Source organism: Centruroides vittatus, unplaced genomic scaffold (assembly GCF_030686945.1).
Source record: "Centruroides vittatus isolate TY-2023 unplaced genomic scaffold, ASM3068694v2 contig_1739, whole genome shotgun sequence".
Taxonomy (NCBI): domain Eukaryota; kingdom Metazoa; phylum Arthropoda; class Arachnida; order Scorpiones; family Buthidae; genus Centruroides; species Centruroides vittatus.
The window spans coordinates 52,181-71,086 of record NW_027121058.1 but is presented as its reverse complement, the minus strand read 5'-3'; the positions used below and the strand labels follow the sequence as shown (position 1 = coordinate 71,086).

The following is an 18,906-nucleotide window of genomic DNA, read 5'->3' as shown; positions in this document are numbered from 1 at the left end:
TCTACTCGTATCTTTGACTTCTTATTAGTTGCTAAATTGATTCTTGTATATTATAAATTTTATTCATATGTATAAATGAGGATGTTTGTTTGTTTGCTCGCTATACACGTGTGACAATGTCGGAAGTGTCCCTCTACGCTTCTGTGAAGCCGGGACTTCACCACCCCCGTCGGGAAATTGGCTGTCGAGTTAGAGCCATTAAATCGGTGACTTATTTCATAAACAGGACCGGTGTGGCCGAGAAACGGTGCATTAGTAATACTTTTGGTTGTAAGTAGCTTTTTATGATATAAATTAGCATAAAATATTAATAAATAATATTAAATAACATAAAAGTTTGCATTTGAGTGTTGAAAAGAAGAAATAATAATAACACTTTATTTATAAAACAAGAGGAATTAGATTAGAATAAGTACAATAAGCAGTAAGACCTATCTTAAACGGAACGTAAATAAAGCAGAAACCTTTATAAACGGTATAAATTTTTTGGAACGGAAGTGTTTTTTGTTTAAAAAGAACCTGTTCAAAACAGAACATGCCAAACCCAAAAATTATTCTCTATTGTGAGATTTCGTTTTACACAGGTTTTATTCTGATATACATACGGAGAATATGTTAAATGATATATTCAGTTTCTTAGTAGATATCAGAAAGAATTATTAAGAAAAGAACATTAAACAATAATTAATTTTTTTCACTGATAGAAAAGAGAAAATATACAAGTGCTGTACATGTACTGTACATATGAAGTTGTTAGTAAACATGTACTGTAGGTCGATATTTAATGCAATAAAAGCAGTTATTAATTTTTAATTTTTTTTTCAAATGCCTCTGTGTTAATTGCAAAACTCAAAAATTGTTCATTTAAATTTGAAATAATTATTATTCGCGTAAAGCTAGAGAATTAAAAACGAGGTTTCAGGGAATAAAATATACAAATGTTAAAAAAGTACATTTAACACAATCCTTTTTTCTCTCACGTAACCTAAGAAGTGCAATCTTATGCGAAGATTTTCAGCAATTTTCCGGCAATTAGGGGAAATGGGTGATAGACGTAACTTATTTTACCGGACTTTCCTAAATTTCGAAATGTCTTCCCTCACAAGACAAGCACTCTATCTAAAAAATACAAATTATGCATTATAGCAAACAAACATTCGTTGTTACTTTAAATTCGAACTTCAATCTTCTTCATTGGTCTTTAAGTTAATGTTTGGGAAGAAACCCTCAGGATAAAGGCGAATTTACTATAAGACTTGTTCCTAAGCTGTGTGTAAGAAGGATCAATAAAAAAGAGATGTATTTATTTATTTATCTTGCGTTTTCTAGTGTTTTTTCTCTCTATTATTCGGATTTATAATTAATTTAGGAATGTAAACCATTACTTTGGTAATTCAAATCTTATAAGGTTCCTTTTTACCACCATATTCATCTTTATAACAGTAAACTTTTACAGTTAATTTAATTACCTAATTAAAAAAAAATTAACTGATGTTAGGTAATTACGTCTCTAATTTAACACGGTAAACAGAGTGGAAAAGAAAGATACTTAACTACCCTGCTAACAGAATATACAATGTATCGAAATAATGTACACTGAGCACGTCATGTAACATGCATAACTCTGTAACCGTTCAGTGTAGTCAATAAAATCTTTCAGCAATCAATTTCTTGTGTGATCCTGGTCTTAAATGATGTGTCACATTTACAGTTTTAGAGATGCTTTCAATATGGCAAAATAACTTAAACTAATTGCCCCTTTTGCCCATAGGATAAAGCGTAACTGGAATATTCTGAGTTTTATTTACTTCATTATATCTGAGAGAAAGGTAAAAAATCTGATGATTTATTCTAATTTATATATTATTATATAATATGTTTTCTAGTTTTTATCATCAACAAAGACCGGTTTTTCTACTTATATAATGGTTTTTATATGGCGTAACTAAAGAAAATTTTATTTAATTATCGTTTCCTTTTATACAATATCAGTTCACTTTTTGACTTATCACACAATAAACGGTAAAGTAAATAAATATAAAACGTTAAAATTTAATTAATTTAAGTAAGAATATTTTTTATGTGTAAATTACACTACTACTTTATTTATCTGTCACGTACATCTAAATAATACACAAAAAATTTTTAATGATATGAATGGCCTTCGAGTCCCTTGAACGTAACTATAAAACAAAACAATAAAAAATGGAAAATTTAAATTTTAATACACTCTTACAAAACGTCTCGTACCTTTCTGTTACAGGTAAATCGTAGCTAAAAAATTTTTGAAAATAAAATATCACTTTCATTGAGAAATTCCTCTTCTTTAATTGTAGGAATTTAATGTGTATAATGCTTAACATTGCATAATTTCATAGCACACAAGATCAATATAAAATGTTATTCGTACGTAAGAAAATTAATTTGTAAAGCGTACGTAATAATATTTTTATAATATCAATAAATTTATATTCACTTTTTAAATATTAAATGTAGTAAATTGGTAGAAATGCAACTCGGATTTACTTTTATTATTTTCTAATTAGAAGTGGATGAACAGATTCGTGCTAACCCCACACATTTACAAACATACGTAGAGAAAAAAAGTCTTCAAATTTTTTACACTTTTATATATTTCTCTGAGTCAAAAATGGAAAAATCTCAGAGATAGGGTCAGTTTATCACCCATCGCCAAATTTTCCCTCTGTTATATATAAATATAACACCCGGAAAAGTAATACAAAGATGCATAATATGTCTCTAATCCTATTGAATTTTGTTTACTTTCACCATATATATAATAATTTGCATTTTCGTTTGTTTATATGACATTTTATTATTAAAAAAATGTTTAAAAATCATCAAAATCACTCTGCTTTAAACATGATGCGTGTGCTTAGTAAGATTTCAAACGTATTGTTTAAGTTGCGTAATTCGAAATAGAACTATTTTTGGATACATGTAACAGAGGAAAAGTATGGGGATCTGTCGAAAAATGCCCATCCGAACTTTTTTACATTTTCGGACACACTACTTAAAAAATGCAAAAAATTGGGGTGTTTCTTCTGTTTGTTAGATACTACTGTGCTTTTGTGCGTACATTTTGAACCTTAAGAACTACTTTGTTTATTCCGAAATTTAACATGTTAGCTTGCGTATAAAGGTCATTCATGGTTAGGGATTGCAATCCAGCAGTGTTTTGAATCCAGCTGGATTTTTGCTGAATTGAAATCATTCCAGCTGGATCCAGCGCGGATGTATTTTTGGTGCAATAAAGTGTTATCTATCTATCTATCTATCTATCCTGCAATTTATGTTTTTTTAATGAAATAAAACATTTAAAAAAATACTTTAAAAGCTTTTATTATTTAGACTGGTCACTATAAATCAGTAAAACTTCTTACACATTTAGGTAGTAAAATTAACTTTGGTTCGGTTTAACATTTGAGATAGAGATAATTAACTTTAAATGTTTAGTTAGATTATAAGTATAATGTAATCTTTAGGTTAAATAATAGCAAAGGTAATTCTACTAATTAATTTATATTAATATATTATAATAATGTAAGGACGGATAATCAGTGGCTAAGTGGCTATCAGTCTTACCAGTTTTCATATATATAGGCTCTACATATTAGTCTGTAGTTATTTATAGGTATGTAAAACTATGTACTGGAAGTAGAATAAGTTAAATAAACTACATCTTTATCAATCCAGCAAAATTTAATAAAATAATAACGTTTTCAATCGTTTTTAACGATCTTCCTCGGTTAAAAAAAAAAAAAAATAGAACATTAAATATAGAACATAAAATGTGTTCGGAATAAATATGAAAATTAACGGAAAACGCCCAAACAGACAAAATATAGATAAATAAACAAAATAAATAGCGGAAAAAATATATACACGGTGTTTTTTTTAAACTGACGGTACTCAGAAACATGTGTAGAGCAATCTAGCAGCCGGACTGTCGCCAAATTTGGGAGAGTGACTAAGGACGACATGGAAAAGAGATTCCGCGAAGAAAAAACGTAGTACCTAAATTCGCCGGTAGAGGAGGATTTGCGCTTCGTAGCGAAAAAGCTACCAGCACTTCACTGAAGAAAGGGTCATCAGTCGCTTTTTTCCACTTGCATGGCCGCCTCGCTCCCGGATCTAACCCCATGTTACTTTTTCCTGTGGGGTTACTTAAAGTCCAAGGTCTATCTTGGTAGTGTCCCAAACTTGATGACTTTGAAGGACAACATTTCTCGAACTGTGATGAACATTCCTGCGGACATGTTACGTTCGGCCATAGAGAACACGGTGTTCAGGATGCAATGAGTTGTCCAGCAGGACGGTGATCACATTGAAGAAGGGAGAAGGTTATTTGCTGATTAATTAAACTTTCGTTATTACACTGAAACCTCTGTCTGATTATTCATTCGTGTGTTTGTTAATTGCAGCTGGATTTTATGCAGATTCTTAGCTGTTTTGCTACAACAGCGCCAAATCCACCCCTACCGGAAAATTTGGGTACTACTTTTTTCTTCGCGGAATCTCTTTCCCATGTCGTCCTTAGTCACTCTCCCAAATTTGGCGACAGTCCGGCTGTTAGATTGCTCTACAGATGTCTCTGAGTACCGTCAGTTTAAAAAAAAAAACACCCTGTATATAAGATCCAACGAAACCAGCATTGTCCGTTAATAACATTAATTAATGTAAAAGGATCTCCACATGGTAGACAATGAGTCCGCATCTCTATGGTTTATACAACCAGTTGTCATGTGCGCCTTGCAGATTTCCAATCTCTCAAGATGTTTGACCGTTTGCCTATTCGTCGTCGTTTTTATAATTGCCGCTTGATCCCATTGGACGTTAACATCCTTCTGTCTTGCGTATGATGCCAGCGCAGTGTTGTCAAGGTTCTTACTGATTGTATATTTGTGCTCTTGAGCCTTTGTTTTAAACTGCGCATCGTTGCACCCACATAAACAAGCTTGGAATTGAAACGTTGGTTGTGTAAAGGCACCGAATATATGCCCGTTGTTGAATTCCGATCCTCTTTCTTTTTATCGTTTCTTAAAAGTTTGAAAACAGTGGGATTACGTCGGTATACAATACGAAAATTATCAGACCTGGCAGTACATCTATGTATCTTGTTTAAAAAAAATGGGATGTAATTAAGCACTATTCTTTTTATATTTATTCCAAACACATTTTATGTTCTATAGTTAATGTTGTATTTTTTTGTAACTGAGGAAGATCGTTAAAAGCGATTGAATACATTATTATTTTATTAAATTTTGCTGGATTGATTAAGGTATAGTTTATTTATAAGTAATTTAATTATTAGTGTTAGTAAAGTAGTGAGTAAGTAATTAGTAGCAGTCTAGTAGTTAGCAAAGCGGGAACGCGACGACGTAGACTTTTGCGCAATTATTTAGAAAGTTAATTGAGTATTTGCGGATCCGCAGCGCTGGATCCAGCAGGCCGAAGAATGCGCTGGATCCAGCTGGATTGCTGGATGAGGGATCCAGCAATTGCAATCCCTAATCATGGTATTAAATTTTGGGGGTTAAAAGTGAAGGGAATGGAGGAGATAGAGGGGGTTGTGTCATATTTTGAATTGCGTTGGAATTAGTAATGTTACTCGTTATTAACGCTTGCAATTTTTAAATATAATTCAATATCACCTTAAAAATTAAAACTAAAGATTTTTGTCATTTTATAATAAATACCAACATAAAAACTTTAATAAGCACACTAAAGTGTTTTTTTGAGTTTACATTTTTCATTTATACTTGATATAATTTTAAAATATAAGTTAATCTCATATTTATTTTCAGTTGATTTTGCAAGATTGTTATATATTTCAAAATATTCAATTTTGTAATATATTTACAACGTAATAATACAGTGTCATTGTAATTCTTTGAATAACTGACATTCCAGGATGAATTAAATGAAACATAACTTATGTTCTCCTTTTAAGTTTACGAACGTTAAAATATTGCATTTAAAGGTTACCTATCTTAATTATCGATTTAATATTAATTACAAGAAATATGTCGATCACATAAATAATACCGGTTCAAAAACGTTCTGCCCTAACCTGTTCTAAGATTGATGACGTAAGGGAAGCCGGAGGAGTGACGTCTGCACAAAATTTAACCTTCATTATACAGGCAAGATTTGTGGTGTTTCTGTTTCTATTGTGGACGGTCTTGTCCAACAATTAAGCGATTAACGAAAGCTGATTAAACGAAATATACGTCACACGTTAACGTTAAATTATAATATCTGATAGAAAAGTGATTGTAACTGATTAAATATCTTCAATTTTGTATTTTACGCAAGTATTCTTCGTAGACAGAAAAGTGAGTAAATTTGTATAATGTTTGTAGTTTGAGCTTTTACTTTCTCTGTTGCTTTAATAATAGGGTAAAAGAATGAAATCGTGAATATAATGACCACTCCCCCAAGATTTTACATTTCGGTGGGTCAGAAAACCTTGAAATGTCGAGAAATGCAAAATATTTGGTTGTTTCTTTTTTTTCTGTCCGAGTATGTATGAAAAAAGGGCAAGATTTTCATCACCCTCTTTGAAACTTAATAACGCCTTAATTTTTTTGAAAATTTTTGAAATTTTGCAGGTAGGTTTGTAAATTAGGGGTTCTATTTCTGCTAAGTTTTGGTGGATAAAGATCATAGAGGTGGGGAGAGAGAGGAGTCGTGTGTCGAATCTCGAGTAGGTCGGACTTAATGACGATTTTACTCGTTATTGGCATTTACCATTTTTTTTATAAAACTCATTTCCACCTTCAAAATTAAGCTTCTTGACATTTTATAATGATTAAATTAATAATATAAAATGTTTTTTTTTTTTTAAACAAAATATCATAAGAAATGACGCCACGCGCAATTTTCTGTTGTTACCTGAAAAGTTATACAAATCTTTGTTGGAAATTTCATTTAAATGATTATTTTCGTCTGCTCTATTGTAAAACAGTCATAATAAAAAAAAATACATTAATATAGTTCCGGTGTTAGGCCTATATAAGCCGTAAATACATCTTACTGCTTACTAATTTAATTCGGATAAAACTTATTTTAATTATTTTTATAAATAATTATAAGCTAATTGGCTAATTAAGTATAAAGTTGTTAAATGTTTTTATTATTGTACGGAAGTATAACGTTTCAGACGAAGTCAAATTAAATTGGTTTGTAAATTAAATTTTTCTATTATTCGTTAATTACAATAATAAATAAGCATAACATGATTTTCTGTTATTATTAATACAATCAGAAATAGGTTGAGATATCATTGTATGTTATATGACTACGTAATATATCTAATAATATATCATTAAATATTTCTGCCAATAAACTGTATGCAATTTTATTAAATTTACTGTTATACCACTGATATACGCTTTAAATAATACATGCTCATTTTTCATAATCAAATTAATTTACATTTAATCAGCACATCCGTTATCATTAATGTAATTAGAGATGTACTGAAAACTATCATTGTTTTGCCTGCAATACAAACCTAGAGGTTCGTTCCCTATGAAGTAAGTCTAACTTTACTGATGTTTAAGTATGACCTTAATTAGAGTTAATATTTTAATTCTAAATCCCAAATCATAAATATTAAGGTAAATTCTACGTATTGTTTAAGCAAAAGGTTCTCAATTATACGGGGTTAATATTCTATGTAATATTAAATATCAGTAATAAAGACTTTTATAACTTTGAATAGTTTATCCCTTTACTTATAAAATTGTAGTTCGAACGAGCTGCAATCTATTATGTCATCGTCACAAATTGCAGTAGTGTCTTGCTCCTGTACATCATACTTTTCCTGTTAACAAAAAAGGCACGACGGGTAAAGTATATAACTTTTGTTCTTGAGATTAAGGAAGAACAGATAGAAACCAGTGAGAAATTACAAGTCTGCCATTTTTTAAATTCGCAACCCAAACTTGTGTTAATAAAGATGCAATCGTATATTTAATTCGAATATTTCACTTAAAGAACACTCAAAACAATGTATTTTTGTATCTGAGATGTTAAATACTTGCATCAATACCGTTGCCATGTAACTTTAAAAGTCATCTATTGTAATTTTTAAAGTTTTAATTTTAAATTTAAATAAAACTTTTACCATATTTCATTATCACATCAATATAAAAGATTCGATATTTCCGGAAGAGTAAGACGAATTTCCTTGGAAGGAAAGGCGCTTAAAGCTTTTAAAAAGGCTATAAGTAAGTAAATACCTCGTATTTTTTAAAAAATTTATAAGAAATGCTAATACTGTAGATCCCTGTAATCTGACATGTAACGGACCTGCCGGTGTCGGATTACTGGATTTTGTATGTACGCATAGAAGAAATAAACGTACTGTACATACTAGATAATAAAAAATGCACTTAGTTTATTGTATTGATTACGATATTGACTGTTTTTCTGACCGCATGTACGTTAAACAACTGGCGAGTGACAGAATACACGTACTCCAGTACATCAGTCTCTCTCTCTGTTACCTACATAACACGACAATGCCACGTGCGCGACCCTGGCGAATGTTGGACTACAGATATTTTCTGTATATTTAATGTCTATAGTCTAATTTAATAATATAAGAAAACTGTAAAATAACAATATAAGAAAGGATTATTAAATTTATAGTAAAATTAATATTATTTATTAACTCTTGAAAACTGTCGAAGAAATTTTTATTTATATAAATATTGTTAATTTTTTATTTATATATTTTTTTAAGTTTAAATAATTTCTTCTATAAATTTTTACATACAGTTTGATCCATCGTTTTAAAATTTTGAAATTTATTTTCTAAAACATTTAAGAATATTTATTTTTACGAAGAAAACACTATTTAATAAGGTTTCATATCTGGTCTTTCATCTATTTAACTCTCCTCTCGACATAAATAAAAATACGTAGAAAGACTAAAATGTCTTCGCTTTCGCATGTGTAATCAACAGGAACGACAATCTTCCACTGCACAGATAACCTTTGTTTAACAAAAAAATATGCAACACAGTCTAAAAGTTCAAATAAATAATGTTGTTTTACATATAATAAATAAAAATTAAAGCATCATATTTCAAGCTTAAATTATATAATTACCGAGTTAGTATTAATCGATAGTTAAAAGTAGTTGTAAAATCTCTCATGGAAACATGTTATAACCAACGGACTCGACGAATGACGTCACAAAAGAAAATGTAAATTTTAGGTTTTAATGACCTGTATAACGTACACGACCTTGACAATCAATTAACGTGTCAACTGAAGTATAGGTATATAAAAATTACGGTACACGTGACGTCAAATTACAATTACTCTTTTATTGGATATTAAAACTGGTTAAATAACGTCAACTTTTTTACTAAACGTAACAAAGTTTTGTAAAGAGAAAAATGAGTAGACAAGTTTACTGTGTAGAGCTTGAGGTTATCAATAATAAGGTACATTAGAAATGTTTAAAACCTTATTTATTTGCATCCGTTGTGTTTTTATCAAATACTAAATGCAATGTCACCATACTCTTATTATAACAGAGATTATACTATAAGTTCTAAATTATTTTTTAAGTGTTTTACTTTATTCGACAATTACTAGTTTGAAAATATTGTAATATTTTTAATAAAACCCACCCATATCATCAACATAGACTTTTTGCCATCTTATAATAGTTAAAAATACTTAAAATCTACTTTTTAATTTTATTTAAATGATTATTTTCATCTGTAATTCTATACGAAATGTAATAATATGCAAATATTTACGATAATACAGATCTGGTATAAGCCATGAAAACAGTTTACTATTTATGTAGACTAATTCTGATAAAACTTGTTTTAATTGTTTTAATTAAATACGATTCTATTTAAGTTAATAATAATTTATTTATAGAAATAATGTAATTACAATTAATAATTTAACTTATTTGATAACAATTTCTAGATTAAAAAGAAACTTATTTATCGAATAATTACGTCTATAATTAGGTATTAAATGTTTTTATTATTAAATCGACGAATAAGATTTGAGAGGAAGTAAAATTCAATTAATTTAATAATTAACTTTTTCTATTATTCTTAACCACAGTTTTAATATATTTATAAATCTAACGAGCAATTATTTATTGTGACACGGTCACAATGCCGGGATGCAATTTTTAATCATATTTTTTAAATTCATTTAATTTAAAATATATCCTCTCCACCTCACGTTAGTAGTGACTTCCCCTGTACATCATACTTTTCCTTTAACAGTAGATTCGTGCCTGTCATCTATTAATTGCTTCGAGGGAAAAAAGTTTGAATTGAAATAACATAACTTACCTTTGGTATACGAGGGTCTTATATAGTTAATCGGGGCCTACTGCTCCAACGGTTTCCACATCTGGTCTCTGATATCACCTGCCTAAGTCTGTTGTCGAGATGAAGGAAAGACAAGCACCAAATTGATATTCCGTATTTAAGTTTTACTTTAATACAAGTATGGTTAAGATGTTTAATTATATTAATATTTAAGAATGGCTTTATAATTTTCATTATTCCTGTAAATTTTCCCAAAACGCTAAAGTAAGACAAATTGCATCTAAGTTTATAATCTGTATTAATGCTATTACTTATTTTTATTTGAAACTGATCATCATTTATATACTTATTTATGTTTGTAAAACACAGAAATTTAGTTTTATCAGTAATTATACGCAGATCATTAATTTTTAGTTAATTTATTTAATATAACATCTAAATTATCTTGAAGAAGCTTTGTATTCGAGTCCATATAAGCATTTTATTCGAAATAGTGTATCAATAATGATACTAAAAACTTAACTATTTCTTTGTGAAGATACTACATACGATTTTCTAAAATTTCCAGTTAAACCGCTTATACAAGCTATAAATAATACATTATCGCTTTTTATAACCAATCGGGTTAACTTATAATTACATTAGTATTTCCGTTATCATTAATATAATTAGAAATGTACTGAAATTTGCTCTATTTTTATTGTTTTTCCTACAGGAAACATATAAATCTGAAGGTTCGTGCCCTATAAACTAATTTTTAAGCGATATAATTTTAATTAGAGTTATTAGTAAGAATCTTAGTGATAAATTAATTTGAATAATTTATTCCTTTAGTTATAAAAATATCATTTGAAAAAGTTTTATGAATGTGTTAAGAAAGATAAAAACTAGTTTTAATTCTAGTTTATCCACTTAAGGAAGAATTAAAAAAAACATTATTTCTGTATCTGAAATATTAAATACTCGTATCGAGACAGTAGACAAGTTCATCCTTAGTAACTGTTGAAGTTTTAATTATAAATTTAATTAAAAATTTTACAATATTTTATTAGATGATGAACATTAAAGATTCGATATTTCCGGAGGAGAAGGAAGAATTTCCTTGGGACGAGAAGGCTCTTAAAGCTCTTAAAAAAACCATAAGTAAGTAAATACTTCGTATTTTTTTTAAATTATAATAAATGCAAATGTATTTATTTTAAATAATACTTTTTGTAGTCTAATCTTAATATATATAAACCAAAAAGCTGAGAATTACCATATTTATGGACTAATATCAATATTAAGAATCTAACTTGTTCAAGAAATTTTATATTTAAAATTTACTACTTTGAAATTAATTTTTTTTTAAACTAACCCATTATTATATAGTCGTTTATACGTTTCATTCTTGTAAACAATAGCATTTGTTTACATCGTATACGTAAACAATGTAAACAAATGCTATCATTGTGTACATTATAATATTCGTATTTTCAAATTCTTACATTTATTTTGGTTAAGCAATATAAATCTGCCAATAAAGCATGTATTTCCTTATTTCAATAGATACTAGATAGTGCACTGAAATTAGCATAGATAATACAGTGATATGAATGGCCTAAAGGCCGTTCATATCACTGTATTATCTATGCCAACATTATATAGTTTTTTTATAATGACATATGAATTAGTAGTGTGAATGTTATGTAAATAAATTCCTGACTTATTTCTATAAAAAGGTATTCGAAATTAAATTATTAAAACTTCAAGCACTGTTATTTTCTTTAACCTTTACTATGTTCCGGGAACGTTACTTAACTCATTGTATGAATATTTCTTGTATGAGATGAGGCAATTCGTTCTTAATCAAGAAGAGCTCTTTGATATTATACAAGTATAAATATTTAATTCTTTTATTATATTCTATATAATTATTTAACATGACATAAAAAGAAACCGGATTTCCCTAGCAAGGAAAAATAGGAAATAGGTTACTATTTCTCCAATTTAATTGTTGTATAGTAGGGTTTGTTAGTTTAAACTCGGATATAATAAAAATTTTAATGATTATATAAGATAAAAGGAAACAAATATTTGGATTTCTAATATTAATTTTCTATTTTTAACATGAAAATTATTATTTCTAATATATATTTATTCTTACAAAAACATTAGGTTAAATAGACTATAAACTTTTGTAGAGTTTATAAATGGCCCGTAGTGGTTCTTACCCCTATAAAATAATGTTATTTTTAACATTATACATGAAATTTTTAACATAGACTGTTTATTAACAAAAGAAAATCATATGGAATAAATATATGTTTTCTCCTATTATTTCAACTAGAAGATCAAGGGATTAAATGTTGTATGGATGACATTTTTCTTCTGGGTTTTCTTCGTGCCAGGAAATTTGACTTGCAGAGATCGCTTCAGCTGCTCAAGAATTATTATAACATCAGAGTAAATTATCCACAATACTTTAAGGATCTTCTTCCCTCCAAGTTGGAGCATGCTTTGAACCTGAAGATTTTGCAATTCCTTCCAAATCTTGACCAAGATGGATGTTATATTTACTTTTTTCGAGTTGGTAAGTAGAAATCTATTTATCATTTAAATTACTAAAAACTGTGTTTGTAATTTGTATATTTTCTTACAGTCAGTTGGGATACTTCTATTTCAAATGTAACCGATGTATGGCGTTGTGTATTGCTTTTCATGGATTTACAACTGAATTTTCATCGAACTCAAGCAAAGAAAGTCGTTTGTGTCGTAGACACAGGAGGAATGAATTTGTCACATTTCTATCATTTGTCACCCAGGGCTATAAGCTCTTTGGCAATGCTTATTCTTGTAAGTACAGTACGTTGTTGTGATTATTGTGCATACATGGCGTTAACATGTACGTATAAATTAATAAAATACATTAAAAATAAATAGGGTAAATAGGAAAATATCAGGTAAATAGTATCGAAGAGTACACAACATCGTGTGAAAAATTTCTGAATTCTTATTAAAAATAATAATAGATAAGGTGCATCAGTCTATTTTATTACTATTAGATACTTTTTATTTTTAGCACATTTTGGGGCTTCTCACGCTTAAGGTTTTCACATTATTTTACGTATGTATCTATCTAACACCTTTCTCGAGATTAGGGAAAGACAGACGAACGGACGGATAGCGACAGTGGGACTTTATAGGTCTAAAAGTTTTTCAAATTGCAGCCCAATAATTACATAACAGGCCTATATTTATATATACAGATTTTTTTATAGACTGAATATCTATGCTAATTTAACTACTTAATAATAAAGAAATTGTTTTTATTGACATCTGTTGACATTATGAACATTTTAATAATGCTTTAAATATTTTTTAAACAGAAAGATTCTTATCAATTGCGATACAAGGCAATACATTATGTGAACATGAATGTCATAATTAAAGCTATATTAAGTATTTTACTTCCACTTTTATCAGAAAAACTCCGAAAGAGGGTAAGTAATCGCAATTTTCGTATTAATTTATAAATAAAAAATAATGTATATGTTATTTTATTACGTTTTATATGCTTTTTGAACACCAAAACTAACAGGTTTTTAAAAGTTTTCAATTTACTCACAAGCAGTTAAGTTTTTACTTAATTTTTAATAATTTATCCATTTTAATTTTACATAACTTATTATATTGTTTGTATAGACCTGTTAAATAAAGTAATTTATAAAAATATTATTTAACATACAGATACATTTGCATTCTGATGTGGATACTTTGCACGAATTCATCAGTCCAGATTGTCTGCCTTTGGAATTAGGAGGTAATTTACCGAGTTTCGATCCTACTGAAGCCAATAACATGCTTAGATCTAACGAAGAATTCTTTCGAAAAAACGAAGAATACGTGAAATTGTACGAAGAAGGAACAAATAAAAATTTCAGCCAAGGCAGATTTAGATATATAGGCGAAGATTTAGAAGAGGAAAAGATGAGAAAATTTATAGAAAAATCAGAAGAGAAATTTAAATGTCATACTGATAACCCAGAAGCTTTCTTAGCTGCTTTGAAAGAAGATCCTGAATTTGAAATGACTCATCTTTAAATCAGTTTTGACTTATGTAAACAAAACTAGATACTAGTTAATTAGTTATTGCTTTTATTTGTAAAATAATTTCTAAAAACGGAGTTTACGATTGTAAGTTTTTTATTAACTAAAATTACATAACAAATAATTATTCTATAATTGGCATTACTATGATAAACGGTCACACAAAGCTGGTGTTTCAAAGTTTAACTGATAAAGAAAGGTTTACAACTTAACGAAAATTCCAGTTATGAACTTACTTTAAATAGGCCATTTATAATAATAATAATAATAATAGTAATAATACAATCAGATATAAAATTGGATAATAATCTGCGTATCTAATTAGCCTAAAATAAAGTTTATACATTAGTTAATACTTAAATCTAACAGTTCCCATACTAACAATAGGCACTAGAAAACAAACCGGTTAATGTAACCCTTGGTGCCAAGATGGCGGCTAATCTCTGATTCCAACAATGAAACAGTGGGACGCACGTTCTAACCTAACCTAACCTATTCTAATAATTTGGTTGCTAATAATTATGGTAATTTATTAAAATAGGTTAGGTTAGGTTAGAACGTGCGTCCCACTGTTTTCTTGCTGTAATCAGAGACGAGCCGCCATATTGGCACCAAGGGTAACATTAACCAAAAAAAAAAAAACATTTCAATCTTGCTTCTGATTGGTTCCTGTTAGTTTGGGAATTGTTAGGATTGGACAGAAAGTGGCATTTCACTTCCCAGGACGAGGACCTAGGATTGGATTTTGGAAACCGTTGTTAATGTTATGTAACGGTGATGTTTACAGCTACTTCGTGTGATAGGTAAATGAATGGATGCAACGAAGAAGTTAGATAATAGTTCGTTAGAGGTGTTTGTAAAGATGTGTTGTAATAAAACTGAAGAAACCGTAAAAACTATTGATGAAATTCCCACTTATTGATGCACTATATGATGAAAACTTACCTGGAGCCGAGATTTCTGGTGGCCTAGGGCAGATGGAGCGTGTGATTTGTGATAAATTTATTGCTAATAAGCTATAAAACCTGTACTAATGAATGTAAAATAAATTACGTAACTGTATCAACAGGCTTTTAATTTGAGAATCTCGAGTCCTATATCAGGTGAAGGCGTACCGTACATCCGTGCATTCAACTATTGTAGGAAATTATACCAACGGAAACATCAGAACCCCCACGAAATTGTTAACAATACATTCCGAAATAATCGTTAAATAAAGTTCTTACAATACACAAAACCATTTAAATTGTCTTCGATGAGTATTGTTTACTTAATAATAAGTATCAAAACATTGTTGAGAAAATTGTTTCATTGTTAAATTTGTAATTTTTACCCAGTGTTTAACATTTGTTTATCTTTGTGCAATAGCAAATGGCAGTCAGGAGCTTAACATTATTTTTCATGTGGTATGCCATTTGAAACGCTATAAAGGGACAGAAATTCTTCTGTAGAAAAGGAATATTACGGATTTTGTTGAATGGAAGGAGGGTACTAAATATTTCCAACGAAACCAAAACTTATATTTACAATGTAGAGTTTTCTATTTCGGTTTTACACAAAAACACTGTACAAATACGGTAACATGTTTCTAACGTGCTGACGAAAGCAGTATAAAACACGTAGGTTCCGGAGAGAACGTACAGTGCATTTCCAAATTTACACGTAAAGGTTTATAGACTTTACGTGGAGAATTTTGACCTCTAATATTTCAGCCTATACGTTGTATTTTGAAAATTTCGGCCTCGTCACCAAATCAGGACCATTAAACGTAATTTTTGCAAATATTTAAACCTAAACATGGCCGTTAATTTGAGGACGCCGGAATTTCTTGATGTTTTTATAGATTATAACAATGGATATGTACGTCTTCCCTCGGACTTGTTTATATTGTTCTATCAATATGTCACTTTTCTACTCTTTCTCTTGCCGTTTCCTTGAGGAAAAAGAGAAACAATGTACTTTAAATTACATCAATATCACGTAAAAATATAAAATTTTGTATGCTTTGCATATCTTATTCTATGGAAAACATTTCTAGTTTATAATTTTTATAGATTGTCGGTAACAAATACCGTTTTAAAATGTTATATTGTAATTATGAAAGAATGTTTGTTTAACACTATATTCCACTCTTTTTCAGCATTTAAATACGATAAAAATAGGCAGACACACAACAATTTTTTGAAGACAAATATTTATTTGTATAGTTTTTTACGTGTTTATATTTTCTATATATTAAAGACGTACAATTAGAAGCATCAAATGCCTTAACCTAAACAATAAAAATATTGAATGATAGTTATAAATTAAATTATTACTTTCTAGTTCTTAACAAATTTTAAAGTGTCATATTATAGCACTATGCTAGTCAATTTGGACATTTATGAGCAATGGCGATTTTATTTCACGGAAAGAAACACACTTATTTAAATATGAGCGCTTACATTGGAAACTCTTAATCACGACACCAAAAAAAATTACAACAGGCCCTATTTTTCAGGCAAAGAAACTCGTTTGTCATATCAAAACAGAAGAAATTGAATTGGATATAAAACGCTACTAATTGTTTAGTTACGGATAACAAATGAGTCAGCGATCGTACAGTTGTTAGTGGTGTAATTTTCGCATTTAGAGACAAAATTTAAAACAATTTTAAGGAGTTACAGGTTAGAACACATTCAGTTAATTTGCAACCCCCTGTCGACAGTCAGCTGTACTTATAAACTTATCGTTTATTACACTATATTGATGATTATATTATTATTTAGCATACGTGTTGTAAGTAATTAATTTGTACCAAATTTTCTGTATATAAAATGTCAAAAGTTGTTTCAAGATAATTTAAAGATGAGTAATTTCAAATTCAGAATCTTTTTCTAAGGCAGCTAAGAAAGCTTCTGGTTTATCAGTATGACATTTAAATTTCTCTTCTGATTTTTCTATAAATTTTTTCACCTTTTCTTCCTCTAAATCTTCACCGGTGTATCTAAATCTGCCTTGGCTGAAATTTTTATTTGTTTCTTCTTCGTATAATTTCACGTATTCTTCGCTCCTTCGAAAGAATTCTTCGTTAGATTTAAGCATATCATTGGCTTCAGTAAGATTGTAATTTGGTAAAGTTCCTCCAAATTCCAAAGGAAGAAAATCTGGACTAATGAATTCGTGCAAAGTATCCACATCAGAATGCAAATGTACCTATAATTTAGATTATTTTCATAAATTATTTTATTTACCAAGTCTATACAAACAACAAAATAAATTTAAAATGAATAAAATATTAAAAATTTAGTGAGTAACTTGAGAAATAGAAGAATACAGAGAAAAATTTTTTAAAAAATCTCTTAAAATTTGATGATTAAAAATATATAACATGTAATTAAATAACAAACTAAAATGACATAGAATATCATTAGATAAACTGTAAAATACACTACTATACTCTCAAAAATTAATAAGAAAATTGCCATTACTTACTCTTTTCCGGAGTTTTTCTGGTAGAAGTGGATGTAAAACACTTAGAACAGCTTTTATTATAACATTCATGTTCACATAATGTATGGCCTTGTATCGCATAGGATAAGAATCTTTCTGTGTAAAAAAATATTTAAAACATTTGGTAAACATCTCATCATTTTATATATTCTGTATCATAATTATGGTAATATTTTATATTAGTTTATATCTATCAATACATATTAACTCTGTTTATATCACAAGCTACTCACGAGAATAAGCATTACTAAGTCGCTTATGGCTCTGGGTGAGAAATGATAGAAATGTGACAAATTCATTCCTCCTGTGTCTATGATACAAACGATTTTCTTAACTTGAGTTCGATGAAAATTCAATTGAAAATCCATGAAAAGCAATACAGAACACCATACATCGGTTATATTTGAAATAGAAGTCTCCCAATTGACTAAAAAGACGAAGTTTAAACACAGCTTTGATAATTTAAATAATAAAGTAACAAAATAAGAAATTTTAACGTTATGTATTAATACGCTTACAGTCTAACAAATTATAAATTAAACAAAACAATTATTTATCAAAATTTATTATACAACATTAATATTTATATTTATATATATACACAAATTAGCATTTTTAAATTTTGAATAGGAAATATTAAATTACAGGGTGTCTGACAAGGTAGTTTACAATTTCAAACTCTTATAACATGGCTTTGAATTTACATACAAGCTTCAGTTATGATTTAAGTAATATAACAACTGAAAAGGAATTTTTCGTGCTCAGCCAAGTTCAATTCGTGCACCTCTGGAGGCACACATAACATGTAATTCTTATTACAATTCTGTCCGTACTCGATGCAGCATGTTCCTGTCAACTGTGTCAATAATCGTGATTATTCTGTCATTAATTCGCTGATATATTGTGTAGGGGTTTGGTGTATTTAGTTTCTGATCCTCTGTGCAGGAAAATGCATATCGCTACACACTGCGCCTTTTTCTAA

The 18,906-nt window shown here is 28.9% G+C and overlaps 2 protein-coding genes across 2 annotated transcripts in view; one reads left to right on the top strand and one right to left on the bottom strand.

The window, feature by feature from the left end:
- LOC136969133 (zinc finger protein 664-like) overlaps window positions 1-18,906 on the bottom strand; it is a 68,057-nt gene that overhangs the window by 8,705 nt on the left and 40,446 nt on the right. The window lies entirely within an intron of this gene.
- On the top strand, window positions 6,302-14,556 carry LOC136969131 (alpha-tocopherol transfer protein-like). The gene is made up of 6 exons (XM_067263225.1): window positions 6,302-6,359; window positions 11,396-11,486; window positions 12,673-12,915; window positions 12,985-13,178; window positions 13,712-13,825; window positions 14,073-14,556. Exons 2-6 carry the CDS (start codon window positions 11,396-11,398, stop codon window positions 14,424-14,426), a joined length of 996 nt encoding a protein of 331 aa, XP_067119326.1. The 5' UTR covers window positions 6,302-6,359; the 3' UTR covers window positions 14,427-14,556.